Genomic DNA, 20,979 nt, shown 5'->3' on the forward strand with positions numbered 1-20,979 from the left:
GAATCATAGAGTTGGAAGAGACCACAAGGGCCATCGAGTCTCCCTACTCCTGGTTGCACTGCGCCACCCTCTTGTGTCACATTTTAATAACACATTATGAATGTTAAAAGTAAGACGTTATGTGTCCATATACTGTATGTTATCCAAACCATTCCTTAACCCTTCCTGAACATTAAAAACCTTAAGTGTAGATTCATCCATAATTTCTGATATTAGCACTGTGACCCATGAGATGAAATTAATGCAAAATGAAACAACTAGTGTACGAGAGCAATAGAATAAAATTCGAGAGGATTGTGGTGGGAGAGGGAGAGAAATAAGGACAGAGACATACTGGTTAAGTTTGATCACACATGAAAAATGCAGGAAACTGTAGATGCCTGATGTTCTGCTTGATGAAGAGATAGGTGTTCCCGTACTTAACCGGGATGAGCTTGCCCCACCAAATCCCATATTTTGGGCTCACTGGGGCAGGGAGTGCCCCATCAAGAGGCAGCGGACTGGATGATCTTTAAGATCCCACTCCACACTCCTTGTCCACTTTGCCTCTGCAGCACTGGAAGAGACGTTTCCTTTTTCCTTTCTCAGCATTTCCATTTCTCCTCACTAACTCTGTTTGGGAAAGGGTTACTCTTCTCCAAGAAGGAAAGGGAAAATAATAATTTGATAGTGAAGACTCATCCAAATGATCTGAAGAAAATAATTTGAGTGTTACCTGCTGTAGTTCTACATAAAGAAAGTAATTCTAATCAGTGAACAAGAAGTTTTGTGGTGAGTATGCTCCATGGCCAACATAACGTGGGGATTCTGAATAGCAGGAAATATGGATCATGGAGACTTTATTGGTTGAGGCACCAGGCCTCTTGACGTGAGAGAAAGTTGCATTCATTCTGAAGTGTCTGGGTAAAAACAGATCTCTGCTCCTCTTACCCGCCCACCCACTTTAACTGGCATGTGTTCTGTTGTTGGCTAGTCTATGAAAAAGCTCACATTAACTTGGACTCTTCATCTCTAGCTTTTTTGTGGCTTTTTCAAAAGACCTTTCAGCCCACTGTCTTCCATTCGAAGACTAATCCCTTTCTCTCTTTCATCAATGCCAACTAAGCAAGCAAGCAGCCTCCGATGCTTATGTAACTCTAATCAGCCCACAGAATGAGCTGTCAGACTCGGGTCCCCTGAGTCCAAGCACAGCCTTTCTTTGATACATTCCAGCTCCGCTGGCCTGCGGCACAAGAATCTCAAGGCTGCCTTTGCACCTGGCTTGTTTTCAGATGCCAGCACACACAGCCTGGCTGGCAGCGGCTGCTTCTGCTGCCCACCCTAAGGCTTTGCACACCTAGAGGGAGGTTTGCCATCATCCTGAGGAACAAGGGGCACATGATGTGGAGCGGCAGAGGGCTTTAACTTCAAAAGCTGCTGAACCAACTTATTTCAAGATAACTAACATTTATGAGACAAAATAGTTTAAGAGGAGCAGTGCTTCAAAGGTTTAAATATTAGCTATGCCGATCAATAATAGTGCAAGGGGGTTGCTAAGTGGTTTTGGCTACTTTGTGGAGGTCGCTTGGGATTCTCCGCATGATTTCTGTTATTGCTTGGAAAGCTGTTTGTATGCAGTGGCTCAATGGCCAGGATTTTGGAGGTTTGATTGGAATTTCAACATCTTGCCCCGTTACCAAAAATTGAGATTTTTTTTAATTTAAAAAATACTATCAATGCAGATCCATTTGAGATTGGCTGCATGTGTAGCAAGGAGTGCATATGCGCACTGTGAATGTGAACCTGTGCCTACATTGCTGCCATAGGGAAATCTGTCCTTTTACCAGAAGCTTGTGAAGTGACTGGGATCACTTCGCAGGGTGCATTGGGTGAAACTAGAATGGTACTTGGTCTCACAGTGACCACAGATCCTAAAATATGTATCTATATCTTACAGTCTTTATGGGACACAAACCTGCCTATACAGGGGGCTGGGCCTTGGCGGCCCAGGTGTCCTCAGTGGCACTGAGTGCCTCTTGCCATCTACATGGATTGCCTGGGACAGTGATCCCTGCTCTGGGGACCTCCCAGCTGGATTTCTGTACTGTCTTGTATGGCGTGTTCTCATTAAAAGAGAGCCCGTGTTGCGGTCGGGGCCAGCCAAGCCACCCCTCTATTGCCAGGCGGGTTGGGATGGTTGGTCTCTGACAGGGATTGGTAGTTTGAGTTGCTGGGGTAATTTTGATGTTGCTAATTTGGGGGGACAGAGGTTTTTTAAGCAGTGCACACAGCGTTCAGCTTTCTCTTTTGCTGCATGCACTGAATCACCCGCCCTCCCTCCCTTATTTTAGGTCTTGTGAGTTGACCTTGCTATGCCTGTCATGGGGTCGTCTGCCATTGGGGCAGGGGCCTGGTAGGAATTTTGTCCATTTGGCTGATTGGCTGGTGCCATTTGGTTTTTGCCTACTGCGCAGCAAATCGTCACAACTTGTAAGGTTGCGGTTAGGCATTGGTTTAAAATTGGTTGGAGAAGGAGTCAAGATTGGCTGTGCCTGCCCCTCCAATGCTGCTGCTGCAAGGGAATTCCGTTAAAGGAATTCAGGGGCTTGCCATGCTTTCATCCAAATCCCTGGAATTGAGTTTGGCCCGCGTAAGCCCCTGGGAGCATGCGGGGAGAAGGTGAGGGCCTGTGGCACAGCTCCAGTTTCTCCCCAATATCGTTTCCCCTTACTGACTTTTGCTGGAATCCAGAAGTCAGTTCTGTCCCCAAGCAGGGGGACAGATAGTCCTAACCAATGCCTAAGCAACCACTCACATCCATGTGTGTTAATAAAGTTGTGGCCAAAATTATGTCAAAGACCTTAAACAAAAATTCTATGTGATGTGTGTTATTTTTTTTGGGGGGGGGAGTATTTTGGGGACCTTGACACGCAAGTGGTGTTGTCCCTGAAGATGACTTGAAGTAGAACTTGGCTTACAAAAGTCTGGCTGGTTTAGCCAAGTGGATTTGGATTACACAATTTATTGGACGAACTGCATTGTCTGCCTGTTCACCTCAAAGCCAAATCCAGGAGCTGGAACCTACCATTGAATTCATAAATGGCTTGGGACCCAAATGCCTAATGGAACAACTCTTCCCATAACAGTCTGCCCATGTCTTAAAAGTCTTCATTTGAGGTTCTTCTCTGAGTGCCTTCTTTAGTGGAAGTATGTTATACAAGCTGATCTTTGGTGCCATAATTAATATCTTTTCAGTCCTAAGCCAAGTCACCCTTTATTTGTCATGGAATTTTTAATGTTTATTGTGCTTCATTGTGCCGTATAGTTTTTGCTGCTTCTCCATACACATGTTGTACTTGGTATTAATAATTTTTATTTATTTCTCTTTTATACTACTATGCATATTTGGATCATGAATATTTTAAATAAATGGATTAATTAAATAATGCATACTTCCAGATCCATGAGCTGAGCTGAGCTGCTTTTTTGCTCAAAGTGGCAAAACAAGTGCCATTTTGAGCAGAGAAGCAGCTCAGCTCATATTGAGTATCCTTGTTGTGTCTTACTGGCTTTTTCAAGAGTTGTACAATATGGTAGAATATAGCTATTGTACTATATTGCAGAATGTCTCATTCTCTGTTTTCCAGGGCTCCTGCAGACAACCTATATATTGAGCATTCATCCTGTTTTGCTTGTAGAAGTTAGAGTATATCAATTTTTTATTGAGCATTCATTCTTATTGATTTGCAAGGAGCAAGCTTCCTGAGTTTATCCTGATTTCCTTTTGGGGTGTTTATAAGCCATTCATTCATTCCACCTTTTTCAAAAATGCATTTCCCCATTACTTTCCTGACCACAAAAAAGTCTGTTACTTTTTTAAAGTGGATTTGTTGAATGGTGGGAATAAAGCAGTTCCGTCCGCTTTAATTGCACAAGTCTATATTCCCCAATATGGGCTTGAATCTCTTCCACTTCAGTTTTGCAGCACTTGCATTCCAAATGTACTTAGTGTTAGTTGCTGTTTTGCCATCACCTTATGGCCACAGGAGTGATGTTCAAGCAAGATGTACAACCAAAGATTTGTGTTTGTTGTTGGCTGATTATCGGGTTATGTTATTTGACCCTTGCAAAGACAAATTAATAGAAAGTGCAAGTAATAAATTGCTGCTTCTACATTACTCTGAATTGTTTATTCAGTATTCCCCAAAATGTGATCCTGGCAGTGGTCACTGCAATAAAGGATTGGCTGTCGTTATCCTCATCTTTACTATTATCCTAGTATTACTAGATAACATTATTATTTAATTCTGTCCTGCCTTCTTAGCAAAAGAAAACATGATTAGAGCAATGTAAAACAAAGTATATTTAAAATAATAATGATTGTGAAGCAGAGTTTCTTCCTTTTTGTTCCTCTTTCTTAGACCGAATTGCACAGAATATCATTAAGTCCCATTTGGAGACATGTCAGTACACAATAGAGGAACTACACCAGCTGGCCTGGCAAACCCACACATATGAAGAAGTCAAAGAATACCAGAGCAAGGTACCAAAAACACAACTCACTGTATTGGGCTTCTATATTCTTGTCAGATGGGCAGCATATAAATTATTATTGTTGTTATTACTCATTCCTAATCACTGTTGTTCTGTGCATTATTTCTGCCAATTAATTGCTGGATAACACACTTGAGGACAGCACTTTTGAAAAATGACATTTTAAAACAGGAGCAACGTCTTAGGGAGGAATACAGTGGAGCACTATGGCAAACACCAAGACACACATCCAATAAACAAATAAAATAACAGACCCTCCAAGTGTCCATATTTTCCAGGGACAGCCCCAGGTTTACAGAAGTCTTCCCGGTTTCTGATTTGATACTGGAATGTCCCACTTTTCCTTAGGACATCCCTATTTTCACTGGAGAAATGTTGGAGGGTATGGCGTTTATGTGACACCCCCTTCCCCAAGCCAATGAGATGCAACCTTTAGAAGACATCAGAAGGCAGCCCTGGATAGGGAAGTTTTTTAATGATAATCTTTTATTATGTTTGTATATAAGTTGGAGGCTGCCCAGAGTGGTTGGGGCAACCCTCTCTGATGGGCGGGGTATAAATAATAAATTGTTGTTGTTGTTGAATAGGACATCCCTTACCCAGTAGCAGCAGGGTCCCTTTTCCTTTTAGAATAAAGTTTTAGCAGCCAGCTGGAAGGCTGGCTCAATGGGTGCCAAGGGGCGAGTCTGAGGACTCCAGAGCACCCACAAGCACTGCACAAGGAACCCAGTCACAAACAGGCACTGGAGCAAAAAGATGCTCCGTGTGTTAGAACAAGCCTTGCTCAAGCAGGTTACACCAGCCACTCTTGGGGCTTTGCTCCTTGTCCTCTTCAGCTCTGTGAGGGAACATGGCAGAAAAGACATGGGAACTGAGTCCCATTGGTGGATTCGTGTTGTTCCCTAAAATTAGCAGTTCCCACATGTGTCAGGGCCTTTTTATGAGATGTTGGTGTGGATCCTCCTCCACTCAGATAATAAAACATACAGGAGATTGATGGACTCAGATGTCCCTCGATCTGCCGGTGGAAGCTCAGGGGCTCACTGGGCAGAAAAGTCTGATCTGAATAAAGTCTGATCTGATCTGATGGGAAGGAAAAAGCACATTCTCCAGAAACCAGGTGAGACATGCACACCTCTACCATAGAGCAGGGGTGGGAAACTGGATCCAACATATAGACTGCTTTGACAGGTGTGTGCAGCCGTTTACATGGGGTGAAGCATTTTCATTTGCTCCCAGTTGTTACTTGGCAAGTGATGCTGTCAGTGCCAATGAGCTGAACAGCACTGACATCACGCTGCTTTGGGCAGGGAGTGGTTGCACTATGGAGTTCCTGACTGAGAAGTCCATCGTGGAGCAAATCCCATTGGGATTGACTTGTCAGCCCCCATCAGGTAACTGGCACTCACAGCATCTCTGGCTTGCTAAGTAACAATCAGGAGTGCTCTTGAAGGGTTCCAATTGTTCCTTTGCAGCCACATCTTTTTACCTGCCCCACATGTGATGTTACATATGACAACAGGTGTGGGGCAGGTGGGTGTGATTTGGGGAAAATTAGGACCCATGCCAGGTATAATCTGTCTCATGGACTGGAAGTTTTCCACTGCTGCATCAGAGTCTAATGATTAGATAAAACCCACTTCTGGACCTGTGAGCTGTGCATCTACTCGTGGAGCAACTCTACTTGCATTACTAGAAACTCTGCTTTGTAATGATTCTGGATCAATTACCATAGAGTTCAAGGAACATGCCGGATCTGATCAATTTATTATATTTGCCCCATCCGCAGTGGAGGTCCATTCAGCAGTGAGTACATCCTGAAATTTGCACCCTGGACTTACATGAATGTTTTTTGTGTTTAACACCACAAAACAGTCCTATTAAATAGACTTATTTTTTCTTGCTATTTTAATTTATGCACTTAGTAATTATCATAGTAGGTTAAAGCATCTGCACAATGGGTGGTATTCAACTATGTTTTTCTGAGAAGACCTATTAAAATTAATAAACCTAACTTAAGTCATGTCATACATTTCAGTGGGTCTACTTGAAGTAAAGCTTAGTTGAATACCACCTATGGCTTCAGTAACCATAGGATCTGCGCCTATCGCATGCGTAATTGTCATCAATATATTATTGAGCAAGTGGCTGCACAGCATACATTCATTTCATGTCTGAAGGACCAACTTGCTTTATGATTACTATCTGCTCTCCTTTGCACGCACATTTCTCCTGGAAGTCAAGAGAAGCATTATGGCAGCAGTGTGCAATCCAGATCACACATGCCATTCAGTACGTGGTGGAATTTGCAAAGCGGATAACAGGCTTCATGGAGCTCTGTCAAAATGATCAAATTCTACTTCTCAAATCAGGTGAGTAAACAGGGATGGTGTCAGTGTTTCCATTGGCCTTCATGACCAAGGGCCCTCCAGGTGTTTTAAACAACAACAGCTGGCTGGGGCTCATGGGAGTTGTAGCTCAACGTCTGGAGGGGATCAGGTTGGGGAAGTTAATTTACTAACAGCAGTATTTGAGGAACAGAATTACCAAAGCTTACAGAAACATTGATAAATCAGCTTCAGGATTCAAACAGGGTATCAGATGGGACATCATGCTATGTCACTGAAAAAGCTGAAGTGTTAAACAATGCCTAAAATTTGACTATGACCTAAATGTACAGAGGATATCCCGTTGTACCCCCTTACACCTGAGTAGAAGTGAGAGCTTTAAAATGCTCGTGCCCTTTGAACTCAGTGGGACTTACTTCTGAAAAGACATAGATAGGGTTGCCCTGCAAATAATGTTGAGCTGGAAAAAGGACAAAAAAGACTGATAAAATCAACTTCACTACAGAATTGCATTATCATCATTTCAGCCAAGCAGCTATCTTCTAATGCTGTTTTTTTCTTCCAATGCCTATCAAAAATAAATAAATAAATAAATAAATAAATGCAACAAAAGTGTTTAGAGAACACAATATTTTACATATATTTTGTTGGTTTAAAATTATATTCAATTGTTTTTTTTCTCTTAATGAGATGGGCGAGAGGTGGGATTTTTGGAGCAAAGCATGCTGGACTGTTTTTTACTTTTGCAGGACAACCTCAACTTCAAAAGTAGGCAAAGCAAGGGCTTGGTGGTCCACAATACATTCTCACAATTGAGTCGTCCAATACTGTTTCCATGCATATTCAGCCAGCACTGTTATGATTAAATTATTCTGTGACTTCTCCCTTCTGTGACAGGGGAGAAGCAGCTCACGCGCTCATTCACTGCCTTTTTCACAGAATATTACCGAAATCCCACAATTGCAAAAGAAGAGCTACAGGCTGGCTTGCACTAGCCATTGCATCTAGCTGTGGAGATCAGGAATAAGAATTTGTTTGTGAATACCTTCTGCTTCCAGAAAATGGCTGAATGCAAATATCTCATCGTGATATATCTGTACAGTAACTTTTGCTGTCTTTCCAGGCTGCTTGGAAGTGGTTTTAGTCAGAATGTGCCGTGCCTTCAATCCACTCAACAACACTGTTCTGTTTGAAGGAAAATATGGAGGGATGCAAATGTTCAAGGCTTTGGGTAGGGTGGTTTCTTCATTGTTTACTCAAGCCATAAAATTGTGGTGTGATCTGGGTATATAACGGTGGCACCTGCAGCCATATATTATCAAATGAGTATCAACTCATCACCATTGAAGATATTGAAATAAAAAGAATCTATTAGATTCCACTGTCATTCCCCAGGCACTGCTTGTTTCCATATAAGTGAGGTCATAGGTTAATAACACTCTCGTTAATCTGAACCTCTGATTGTGTAATCATCATTTTAGATGCTCCTTCTCCAGCCCTTTGGGTAAACAGAGCTGGGAGAAACATTAACGCCATATTAAGATTTGGGAAAAGGGCAAAGGAGAAAGAATGTAAATCAGGGCTTGGATCCGCTTAAGTTTTTTATTTACTGTATAAGGTATAAAAATGATGCTAACGTACACTGAAGGTGGAAAACCTGAACTGATGTTTACTCTGATTGAGCACTAAAGAGCAAGAATTCACAGGGAAAGCTCAGGGCAAGAAAAAAATGCACAGACACAGAGCTTTAAAGCACAGGCCTGTGCCTGGAAAGAGCGAGGCAAAGGTAAGTGTGGATAAGTCCTTAATTGCATCACCCTTGACTAATAATAATAATAATAATAATAATAATAATAAACTGTACCCTACCCATCTGGCTGGGTTTTCCTCAGCCACTCTGGGTGGCTTACAGCACATATAAAACATAAGAAAATGTCAAACATTAAAAACTTCCTGATACATGGCTGCATTCAGCTGTCTTCTAAAAGTTGTGTAGTTCTTTATCTCCTTGACATCTGAAGGAATGGGGTTCATCTGAAAGGAGGGTGTCACTGCTGAGAAGGTCCTCTGTCTGGTTCCCTGTAACTTCATTTCTTGCAGTGAGGGAACCACCAGAAGGCCCTCAGAGGTGTCTGGACTGAACAATGAGGGTGGTGATTCTCCTTCAGGTATACTGGGCCAATATTCTGCTGTCCCATTTGTACTGTTGTATTTCACTGCTTTATATCTTTTTGTGAGCCTCCTTTATTGTATGGTAGAAACAAAATTAATGCTCAAATATAAACTGTGAGAGTAATCAGAGTAAAATTATAATAATCGTGAAGTGATCAAGAACAAAAGGTAAAGCTGATTCATGAAAAGGGATCATATTAGCATCTCCTTATAAGTGTACCTTCATAAGTGTGCCAAATAAATTTAAGCCACAATACAAGGCACAAGTCTATACATTAAACTCCGGTGGAAATGAGTTGGAATTATTTCTTATCTCTGAACTTTGTCAGCCACTCTGGAGTCTTGTCTTCTTCTTTTAAAGACTGGAGTAAAAGTGCTTTAAATGAGTAAATAAGCACATACAACTATATATTTGACTGGAACCTCATATCACACTTAGTTCTTTGTTCTCTGTTATGTTATGTTTCAATCCAGCTTGTGGGAGGAGTTCTTTTATGACTATTGAATTGGCAACAACTGATAATCTGCTGTAAAACTATAACTCATTACACAGAAAGATTAGAAAAGTAACTGAAAACATACCTAGCCTTCTTTGTAGCATTCGGCACAATAGTTGGTTCTTTCTCTTTTTGAGTTTTCCACGAGGTTGGATCCAGTGCTTTTTTCTGGCACATTCAAGGGTACTGGTTGGATCCAGAGTTACCTCTATAGATGGAAGAACTTGTGAAAGAGCATGAGATTCCGCTAAGGTTCCCACTGAATAAAGATGATTTTTACCAGTTCCCCCTTAAGCCTCCCCTCCAACCTACCATGTTCATCAGAGTATGATGCTCTTTAGCAGTTATTTCAGAGGTTGCAGATGGAAAGGAGGAATTAACAAAATATAACCAACTTCTTCCAGTAGGAACTTCCCATGACTGGAGTTTCACTCACAGGAACTCTGGATTCAAAATGTTGTATCTTTAGGATATATATGAGGCAAGTTGTATAAGGCCTCAAATAAATCGCCCAAAGGCAATAGTTTAGTTAGCTTCTCATTTGCACAAGAAATGGGCCTTCTCTGTCTTTAGTAGCTATAAGAAAAATGACAAGTGGTCTGTTGTCCTGTCACTGAAGTACGATAGCAGTGAAAGCCATGCTTGCTGAACATCCCTTACAGACCCCAGAGAAAATATCCTCAGTTCTCATGTACTCATGCTAATGTTCTGATCTCAATCAGCAGCTCTTCAGGGAAGATTGAAACTACTTTTCCTCATAACTATCTCTAAGCACCAAGAATGTATGTGTTGTTAGTGTAGGAAACTGACTGGTTCTTCTGCATGATATATTTGTTTCACTGCCTGGATGTAAGGGAAATGGAAGAGAACTGATGCCCATTCATTATGGACACATGCATGCATTTGATCACAATAATATTCCTGGGAAAACATTACATGTGAAACAATATGATTTTATGTTGACTTTGTCTTCTGCACACAGGTTCTGATGACCTCGTGAACGAAGCATTTGACTTTGCAAAGAATTTATGTTCCTTGCAGCTGACTGAGGAGGAAATTGCCTTGTTTTCATCTGCTGTTCTGATATCACCAGGTAGTTATCTTCAACATATTATACTTTCCCACCTGCATCCCATAGAAACTTCACTATTTCCAGTTCTTTTCAGCCTATGCTGGTTACTGTTGTTCTTCACATAAGTACATACGTTAAATTACTGAATGGGTTTGATCTGTCTTGTATTTTGCCTGTAATTCAATAAAAAATACAACGGAAGAGGTTAAGCATTGAAGCTGGGCTACATGGTCCCTGAAGTTTACAGGAACAAACTTGGGTAAATATGTGCTAGAGCAGGAATGAGCAATGGTCGGCCAGATGGTGATGGATGGTGCTATCACGCCAAACTGTTGCCATGCTAGCTGGGGACTGACCACACTGTTCTACTGCATGGCTTGGACTTTACCATAGTGTATTATATTGCAGTGCTTCTGCATAGTGGGTAAGTTTATCCTGATTCATGTGGCAGGTTTTTTTAAAGTGCTTCACAGCAGCACATAACCTGGTGACACTTCCTTTTTCACATGGAAGAGAGCAGCGGCTGAACAACCAGTGTAGGTTGTTGTTGTTGTTAGGTTACAACAATTAAAACACAATGTTGAAAACAACCTGAAATCACAGAAATGATGTGGTTCCTAAAAGATAGACATCTCAGGTGCCAACAGCCAGCATAAAGAGCTACATCTGTTGGAGAAAGAGGCTTGGAAGAGATTTTTTACTCTCTCATAGCTACCAGGCACATTAAAACTTGGTTAGATTTAAATCTCACCTCATCAACCTTTAAACAAACAATCTGCATGAAAATACTAGAATAAATCAGACATTTAGTTTTCCAAAATAATTGAAGAGGTTACTCAGAGTTTCAGGAGTTACAGCAAAAAAAGTCTCCACCCATAGGCAGAAAAGCAAAGAAGAAAAAAGGATCCAAATGACTTAAAAGAAAAGAACTTGGTTTCATCACAAAAGGATCGTGCAAGCTTTAGGAAAGCTGCAGGGTGTAAAATCTATTTTAGAGAGATTCATTCACTTGATTTTTCTTTGTCAGGGAGCCATTCCACATGACTCCTTTCATCCAGGAAGACAGCAGAGAGAGGAAAGGGGTGATCAGAAGTTGCTGGGAGCCCACTAAACTCCACCCATTGGCAGCTTGAGCTCAGGGCCCAAGTTAACCCTTTCATGCATGCAAGTGTGAGTCAGTAACTGTATATTGTATTGCAACAGCATCTTCAGTATTTGCCAAAAGCTGCATAAAGAAGATGCCAGATGTATCTCTGTGGGGAGGGAGTTACACAACTGCCAGAGAGAATGCCAACCACTTTTAAGATGCTGAGGACAATGGAACTACCAAGAGAAACCTCTCTGTAGGGAAGGAGGTGGGGTTTCAGGCAGTGGCAATTTACACAGCTAAACCTGAAGGGTGGAATGGCCAGGCATGCCAAACTGTAAAATAGGATTAGTGGAGAAGGAGAGGTACAGGCCAGTATGGGCCACATGATCTCCTGCTATGATTTCGCAAAGTTTTTTGCAGATAAAATCGCTCAGATTTGGGAAGAAGTAGACTCCACTGTGGGAGCAGGGCCAGGGCGGGAGAGTGCTAGAGTCCTGTCTAGTCAAGTTGAGTGGGATCAATTCCAATCTGTTACCTCCGAGGATGTGGACAGGCTGCTTGGACGAGTGAAACCAACCACCTGTCTCCTTGATCCTTGCCCATCCTGGCTTATAAAAGCTAGCCGGGAAGGACTGGGCGATGGGCTTCGTGGGGTGGTGAATGCTTCCCTCCATGAGGGAGCCTTCCCAGACCCGCTGAAAGAGGCGGTTATTAAACCGCTTCTTAAAAAACCATCTTTAGATGCGGCCACGATGGCCAATTATTGCCCAGTCTCAAACCTTCCATTCTTGGGCAAGGTGATTGAGCGAGTGGTTGCTGAACAACTCCAGGCACGCCTGGAAGAAGCGGACCATTTGGATCCCTTCCAGTCAGGATTCAGGCCTCATCATGGGACTGAAACTGCCTTGGTCGCACTGGTTGATGATCTCCAGCGGGCTAGGGACAAAGGTGAGAGCTGTTTCCTAGTTCTGCTGGATCTCTCAGCGGAGTTTGATACCATCGACCATAACATCCTTCTGGACCGTCTTGAGGGGCTGGGAGCTGGGGGCACTGTCATACAGTGGTTCCGCTCCTTCCTCCTGGGCCATGTTCAGAAAGTGGTGGGGGGGATGAGTGTTCAGACCCCTGGGCTCTCACTTGTGGGGTGCCTCAGGGTTCTGTCCTCTCCCCCATGCTTTTCAACATTTACATGCAGCCACTGGGAGACATCATCAGGAGGCTTGGGCTGGGTGTTCATCAGTATGCGAATGATACCCAGCTCTACCTCTCTTTTAAATCAGAACCAGTGAAGGCGGTGAAGGTCCTGTGTGAGTGTCTGGAGGCGGTTGGAGGATGGATGGCGGCTAACAGATTGAGGTTGAATCCTGACAAGACAGAAGTACTGTTTCTGGGGGACAGGAGGCGGGCAGGTGTGGAGGATTCCCTGGTCCTGAATGGGGTAACTGTGCCCCTGAAGGACCAGGTGCGCAGCCTGGGAATCATTTTGGACTCACAGCTGTCCATGGAGGCACAGGTCAAATCTGTATCCAGGGCAGCTGTTTACCAGCTCCATCTGGTACGTAGGCTGAGACCCTATCTGCCTGCAGACTGTCTCGCCAGAGTGGTGCATGCTCTGGTTATCTCCCGCTTGGACTACTGCAATGCGCTCTATGTGGGGCTACCTTTGAAGGTGACCCGGAAACTATAACTAATCCAGAATGCGGCAGCTAGACTGGTGACTGGGAGCGGCCACCGAAACCATATAACACCGGTCTTGAAAGACCTACATTGGCTCCCAGTACGTTTCCGACCACAATTCAAAGTGTTGGTGCTGACCTTTAAAGCCCTAAACGGCCTCGGTCCAGTATATCTGAAGGAGCGTCTCCACCCCCATCATTCTGCCCTGACACTGAGGTCCAGCTCCGAGGGCCTTCTGGCGGTTCCCTCACTGTGAGAGGCCAAGTTACAGGGAACCAGGCAGAGGGCCTTCTCGGTAGTGGCGCCCGCCCTGTGGAACGCCCTCCCATCAGATGTCAAAGCGATAAACAACTACCGGACATTCAGAAGACAACTGAAGGAAGCCCTGTTCAGGGAAGTTTTTAATATGCGACATTTTAATGTATTTTTCATCTTTGTTGGAAGCCGCCCAGAGTGGCTGGGGAAACCCAGCCAGATGGGCGAGATACAAATAATAAATTATTATTATTATTATTATTATTATTATTATTATTATTTACAAGTTACAACTGCTGCTGTGTGCATGTTTGAATACAGAACAGGTATGGCATACGGACTATATAGCCATATAACTCTGGATATTGTACAGCAAAGTTTCCATTGCACTTTAATTCAATTCCATTACTAAACTTGTGGACGTTTTCCTGGCAGTTATTTGATATTTCAAGGATAGAACCGAAGTATTATTTTGTTGCCCCTGTTAAATGCAGCATTATCTTGATGGAATTCATCAACAGGATAATAAAAAGAAAAAATGAAAATTGCAGGAAAGCAGCTACACCAGGACTGCTCTGGCCACTGCCAAATATCTCCACATATGAGAAAATAAGAGGCTCAGAACTACAGCAGAAAAGATGCCATTTCTAGTCCAAGAACCAGAAAGCACCAATCTTCAGTCAGAGCAGGAACTGGGAGAGGACATTCAGCATATTGGTTCAAACCACATTGCTTGCAATGGAAACAAACATTCTTGTTTTCAGTGGAACGTCCTTTAAAGTTATGTGGTTTCAAGTTTCACAAATTAGTGTCCCAATCATAGACTTACACAGTGGTCTGTTAGATTGTGTGGTAAGATTCCAAAACATCTATTTTCCCCATAACCTGCCTAGTACAGCTGTGATATGTGAGCATCTTGCAGGGGCTGGGAAAGCCATAGGGCAAGGGTAGAGAGGAATGCAGTGCTACCTGCACCTAAAGTGAAAGCTAATATCAGATAAAACCAAGTACTAAAAACTTAGCTCTTTTGAGATGGGGAGCTAAAATATTGCACTTCCTCCTGATGGTGGGGTTACAATGGCCACTTACCTTATTTGGGTGGAAGGCAGTTGTGGCCTGTCGTGGCAGCCAGGACTCGTGGGCATGGCTGGACACATTGCAGGATGGGATTGCCCACCAAATCCTGGGTGCCTGAGGGAGCAGAGCCTCATGGACTGGGAAGCAGATTCCACCAGGGATGCTTTATAGCCAACTGAGCCTGGCACCTTCATCACAGCTGGCAGAAGAGCAAACCCTCCCTCCCTCCCTCCCTCCTTGTCATGCTTTTGTAATGTGTCTTGTTTAACCTTATTTTGCATTCCAAGTCACTTGTTTGTTTGTTTTTTTACTATTCCTTGTTTTACCATATTTTCATTGTAGTTGCTTGTTTTAATCATGTTTACCTCCTTGTAATACCTGACCTTGCTCTGGTTACTAATGGTTGCCATATTTGGAGCCAGGAAGAAATTTGCCTGCAAACAGGCAAGGTTTTGCCTTTCCCATAGCAAAACGAGCAACTTTCCCCATAGCAACTTTGGGCAGGTAAGCCACTAGGTGGAATCCTAGTTATCAAGGTCCCAGTTGGATTGGTGCATCACCCTGACCAAAGATCAGGTGTGTACTCAGGATACCCTGTTAGAGGGGCCTTAGTGGAAGTCTCTGTCCAGAAGCCAAGTGCAGGGCAGGTGGGAATGGCCACCTTGGTAGTTTGGCTTCTTGGGGACACCATAAACCTTGGCACCACGCTGTCAGAGTTTCAGCCCTCTAGCAGGAGGCTGGATGGATATGCACCCAATGCCTGAGCAAAAGTCCACCTGCATCTGGAATCAATAAAGTTGTGTCCATTTCTAATCCAGATTGTAGTCTGGTTGAGTTTGTTCCTTTATGCCTTAGCTATAGCTTCTGCACAAGGAGGGGTGGCTCTGCAACTGGGACCACAACACTATTAACACCTATTGCTACAAGTCATCTTTCCATCTTTCTGGCTTTAGTTTAGGCCTTCATTTGAATTTATTTTATTTCTTTTGGCCAGATCGGGCTTGGCTGTTGGAACCAAGGAAAGTCCAGAAGCTTCAGGAAAAGATTTATTTTGCACTTCAACATGTGATCCAGAAGAATCATCTTGACGATGAGACTTTGGCAAAGGTAGCTCTTCAGTACACAAACTGACACTCCTACGTAAAAAGTGTACAGTTAATTAATATTGATTTTAATTCCCCCCCTTTTTATTGGCTATTAGTGATTCCACAGGGACGCGGGTGGCGCTGTGGGTAAAACCTCAGCGCCTAGGACTTGCCGATCGTATGGTCGGCGGTTCGAATCCCCGCGGCGGGGTGAGCTCCCGTCGTTCGGTCCCAGCTCCTGCCCACCTAGCAGTTCGAAAGCACCCTTAAGTGCAAGTAGATAAATAGGTACCGCTTTATAGCAGGAAGGTAAATGGCGTTTCCGTGTGCTGCGCTGGTGCTGGCTTGCCAGAGCAGCTTCGTCACACTGGCCATGTGACCCGGAAGTGTCTTCGGACAGCGCTGGCCCCTGGCCTCTTAAGCGAGATGGGCTCGCAACCCCAGAGTCGGTCACGACTGGCCCGTACGGGCAGGGGTACTTTACCTTTACCTTATTAGTGATTCCAGTGTTCCTGCCCCAAAGGATTTCTTGTTTGAATAAAATAGTTCTTCACACTCCTGCCCAGGAATTTTCCTTGTACAGTGGTGCCTCGCAAGACGAAATTAATTCGTTCCACGAATTTTTTCGTCTAGCGAATTTTTCGTCTTGCGAAGCACAAAATCCCATAGGAATGCATTGAAAATCAATTAATGCGTTCCTATGGTCAAAAAAAGTCCAAACAAAGCCAAATTTGGTACAACAAGAGTTTATTAAGTGCTCTTTAAAGTCACACATACTGTAAAGAGCATTTCAAAATTCAAACCCAGAATTTTTTTTAAAAAACAGCAGAGTGGCCCAATGGTCACAGAAAATCATAAAAATGCAGGGGGGAAAACACAAGCTTCCAGATTTTTGCAAACCCCTCCCCAACTGTTCCCCCAGCCACCCAGCACACAGAAATTCAAATCCAGAATTTTTTTAAAAAAACAGCAGAGTGGCCCAATGGTCACAGAAAATCATAAAAATGCAGAAAAAAAACACACAAGCTTCCAGATTCTTGCAAACCCCTCCCCAACACCAAGTCCTTGAATTCCAAACACCTCAACACAAAATCCAAACCCCCCCCCCAAAAAAAAAGTTTTAAAAGCTTAACTTACCAAATGGCTGCAAAAGAAGTTTTGGAAAAGCTTAAAAAATCACCAAAGTCTTAAAAAATCTCAAAAAAGGCTACTATGTACACTGCGTTCTATGAGTTGCTCCTCAAATTCAAGTCGCAACTGTATTAATGGTGTTAAGAAAAAGGAAACAAACTTGCAAGACGTTTTCGTCTTGCAAAGCAAGCCCATAGGGAAATTCGTCTTGCGAAGCAGCTCAAAAAACGGAAAACCCTTTCGTCTAGCGAGTTTTCCGTCTTGCGAGGCATTCGTCTTGCGGGGCACCACTGTATATCAGAACTCACCATGTGATCTTCAAACATTGCTATGGCTTCTATTCCACACACATGCTAGAATCTACCTCAGAATTTAAAATCTGCTGCATCCAGTGTGTGAAGGGATTTGCATGTAGAGCAATACATTGTGCACTTGGAGCTGTGTTGATGGAGCTAGAATACATGCCCTTTCGCTCCAGCTGATCTGCTGATCACAGGCTAATAGGCACAATGCAACTGCATGTCAAGCTTGCTGATGTTAGCCACCAATTTAAAACATCAGCCAAGATACATTATAAAAACTCAAAGAAAAATAATTCAGTTTCAGTCCCCATGCTCTGATAATTTGTATTACAATTAATTTATTTTATTAAAAAAAACTTATTAGGCTCTAATTAAATTTTACAGCAGAGACCTGTCCCACCGCCTTCATGATGAATTGCTGTATTCTGCTCTTAGTTTTATTGTGTGAAATTGAATGCAGTTATCTGAACTGTTTTCACTGTAACTGGAACTGTTTTATGGTGTTTCATGCTTAATATTATTTTTATTTTTATTTTTATTTTTATTAGCTGCTTTGGGTTTATTTTATAAAGAAAAATAACCTCATAAAGCAGCTGGGCTGATTTGGATAAGGTCTTTGGTACGGCGAAGGGAATTCCAACGCTTCCCCTCCAGCCAGCATGAGGAGGCCGCAGTGCTCCAGAGCTGCTCTCCCAACATGGGGAAGCCAAGCCGGTGCTTCCACCACTGAGCGTGTGCAGTGTTCCTGACCTTGCCACCTCCCTACCGCACCCCATATCATTTGATGAGCACCAGCAACACTAGTGTCAGTAGGGCAGCTGCCAGCCACCCCAGCGATACACACACACCAGGGGCTTCTGCTTCCTGTATGTTATGGTCCAAGTCTTTCCCATGGAGCTGCTGTTAGCCATGGAAAGGAAAATATACAGGCATAGAATGTGTGCCTACATATATTTGCCTCCATTGCTCATAGTCTGCTCCTGTGCCCCAAGGGCACTCATAGGAATGTCACAACACAAGAAAGAGGAAATCAGAAAGCAAAATCCACACATTAAAAACACCAGTATAAATAAAACTAAAAAGCAGCCATATAAAGCTACTGGAGAGAAACATCAGTAGTAAAGTTTTAAACATGACAAATCTGTCAAATGAAAAGTGTTCTCTGTAGAAACTGGCCAGAGATGGAGCCTATTGGCTCCACATAGAGGATATTCCAGAGCTGTAGTGCCACCACTGATGCCACCACTGAAAAGGCATTAACTCTTGTCCTTAGATACCTAGTGGCCTAACACATCAAACAAGCCCTCTGAAGTCGATCTTAAGACCCAGGTAATCTATAGGGCAGGACGCAGGTGGCACTGTGGGTTAAAGCCTCAGCGCCTAGGACTTGCCGATCGAAAGGTCGGCGGTTCGAATCCCTGTGGCGGGGTGCGCTCCCGCTGCTCGGTCCCAGCGCCTGCCAACCTAGCAGTTCGAAAGCAGCTCCGGGTGCAAGTAGATAAATAGGGACCGCTTACCAGAGGGAAGGTAAACGGCGTTTCCGTGTGCGGCTCTGGCTCGCCAGAGCAGCGATGTCACGCTGGCCACGTGACCCGGAAGTGTCTCCGGACAGCGCTGGCCCCTGGCCTCTTAAGTGAGATGGGCGCACAACCCCAGAGTCTGTCAAGACTGGCCCGTACGGGCAGGGGTACCTTTACCTTTTTAATCTATAGGGCAGGTGGTGCTCCTTCAGGTAGCCAGAAAATAGCAGCTTCAGCAATGTGAGGATGTAGAACCCCACTTTCCACTCAGAAGCCCCAACCCAAATCACATGCACACACCTCTCTGTGTCATTTTCATGCACAGCTCCTGCTTTTAGAAGAAAATTGCAGCGGGAAAGCCAATCAGTTTAGAAATCAGGATTTCATGAGACAATTTCTTTAAGAATAAACTTTCTCTCCATTTGCTTCTTTGTCTGTCTTATAGTTAGTAGCCAAGATACCAACTATCACTGCACTTTGCAACTTGCACGGAGAAAAACTGCAGGTATTTAAACAATCTCATCCCGATATAGTGAATACACTGTTTCCTCCATTATACAAGGAACTGTTCAATCCAGACTCTGCCACTGGCTGCAAGTGAAGGCAAAGCTAGAATATTTCATGGAATGCATCACTCTTCAGACAAAAGAATTGTTTTCATGGAGACTTTCTTAAATATGTCACTACTGCAACACTAGGAATGTCCTGCACTTAATAGAATTATTTTTCACCGCTACAGTTTGAAGAATGTAAATATGCACCTCTGAGTGGGGCCTGTTTTTGTTTCTCTTCTTTTTCCCTTTATGTTAATTTCCCCCTTCTTTTTGTTTTTTGTTTATTTTTAACTTACCAGAAATTTGCAAATATAGAACACTGGGTGTTACCTTTATTTTTGATTTTATTTTATTGGGGGCTTTGTTTTTGGGAGACAAACTGTTTATAGAAGTTTATTGTAGATATAAATGAAAACAGAGGAGTACTTTGCGGTATTACTCTTGCTGTTTATTGTTCAAATATAATTTAAGAAATTTCCACTAAACTAGGCTTACCTATTTCTATGTTTTTAGCTAGTTAAATGCATGTGGCAATATGTGGCTGTCTTGGAAATAGGTGTGTGTGTGTGTGTAGGTGTATATATATATATATGGGCATGAGCCTTCCCTGCCTGGATGCCGTGTGGGTGCATGGAGGATATCTCAGGGGGCTTAAAAGAGCTCTGTTTCAACCCTCTCCTCAGCCAGTGTACCTGGCCCTGTGCATGCAGCATTCTAGGGGAATCTGGGCAATGGGGGGTCTCTCTGTGCCTCCCATACCCCCATCTGAGCTTACATGAACGAGCTTTAGGGACTTCCCATTCTCTGTAAATTTCCATTATGCTCTGCACAAACTGAGAGGAACAAGGGAAAACAGGGCTCTCTTACGCTCTTTGGGGATCTTTTAACACATGGGCAAGGATCATGTCCTGTGTGTATACATACATGGATAGTATATACCAGGGATGGATGGCTTTGACATTCTCTATCCTTAAAACAGCAGTCAGGTGCCAGAAGTCTATTTTGCTGCACATCTCTGCTTCACCATGCCGGGCGGCTAAGCTCCAATATGCCCAAGAGAGATGAAGTATTTAAAAAGCATTCATACATTAACACACATAAAATCAACATTTCCTTTCCTCCAAATAAAACTACAGGCAAAGTTTAACCACAAATTTGGTAGCAACCCCAGACTCAGGATGAAATTGGTTAATGAATCACCAGATAGCCATCCCTGCTATATACCAATATAGTACATATATACACACACATATATGGAATACGCAAACACTTGCTGTAGCTTAAAAAATGCCTATTTTCTAGGGACGCTCTTCTGCATTTTTAACTCTTCATGTAATGTGCTAGTTTTATGTTGGGCAATTAGGATTTTGCTCTGCCATCCACCCATGTATAATGACAAGATGGTACCTTTTCTGATCAGTTTGTATATAATGTGAATGCAGTACGCAGTCAGTGAATGAAAAGTCAGGTTAGTATTATGGTGCCAAAGCCTTGTCTGGATAATTCAAATGGACAGAGAAAAAGTTATTGGGAGATTCCCCCCCCCCCCCGGTGATAAAACATATATTAAACCTAATATTATAGGACACAATGCCAATAGAGTATTTAAACCACAGAGTAAAATGTAGACTTGTCCAAAACAGTTTTTTTTTGTGAATCAGAAAGA

At 43.1% G+C, this 20,979-nt stretch overlaps 1 protein-coding gene across 2 annotated transcripts in view; it reads left to right on the forward strand.

The window, feature by feature from the left end:
• RORB (RAR related orphan receptor B) overlaps window positions 1-19,738 on the forward strand; it is a 158,464-nt gene extending 138,726 nt beyond the window's left edge. For both annotated transcript variants that reach the window (XM_083702076.1, XM_083702077.1), the window contains exons 5-10: window positions 4,401-4,522; window positions 6,773-6,905; window positions 8,005-8,112; window positions 10,533-10,643; window positions 15,716-15,828; window positions 19,205-19,738. In XM_083702076.1, coding sequence (XP_083558202.1) covers window positions 4,401-4,522; window positions 6,773-6,905; window positions 8,005-8,112; window positions 10,533-10,643; window positions 15,716-15,828; window positions 19,205-19,360 — 743 coding nt within the window. In that variant the 3' untranslated portion in view covers window positions 19,361-19,738. The remainder of the gene's footprint in view (window positions 1-4,400; window positions 4,523-6,772; window positions 6,906-8,004; window positions 8,113-10,532; window positions 10,644-15,715; window positions 15,829-19,204) is intronic.
• The last annotated feature ends 1,241 nt before the right edge of the window (window positions 19,739-20,979 follow it).

Source organism: Podarcis gaigeae (genome assembly GCF_964106915.1).
Source record: "Podarcis gaigeae genome assembly, chromosome: 11".
Taxonomy (NCBI): domain Eukaryota; kingdom Metazoa; phylum Chordata; class Lepidosauria; order Squamata; family Lacertidae; genus Podarcis; species Podarcis gaigeae.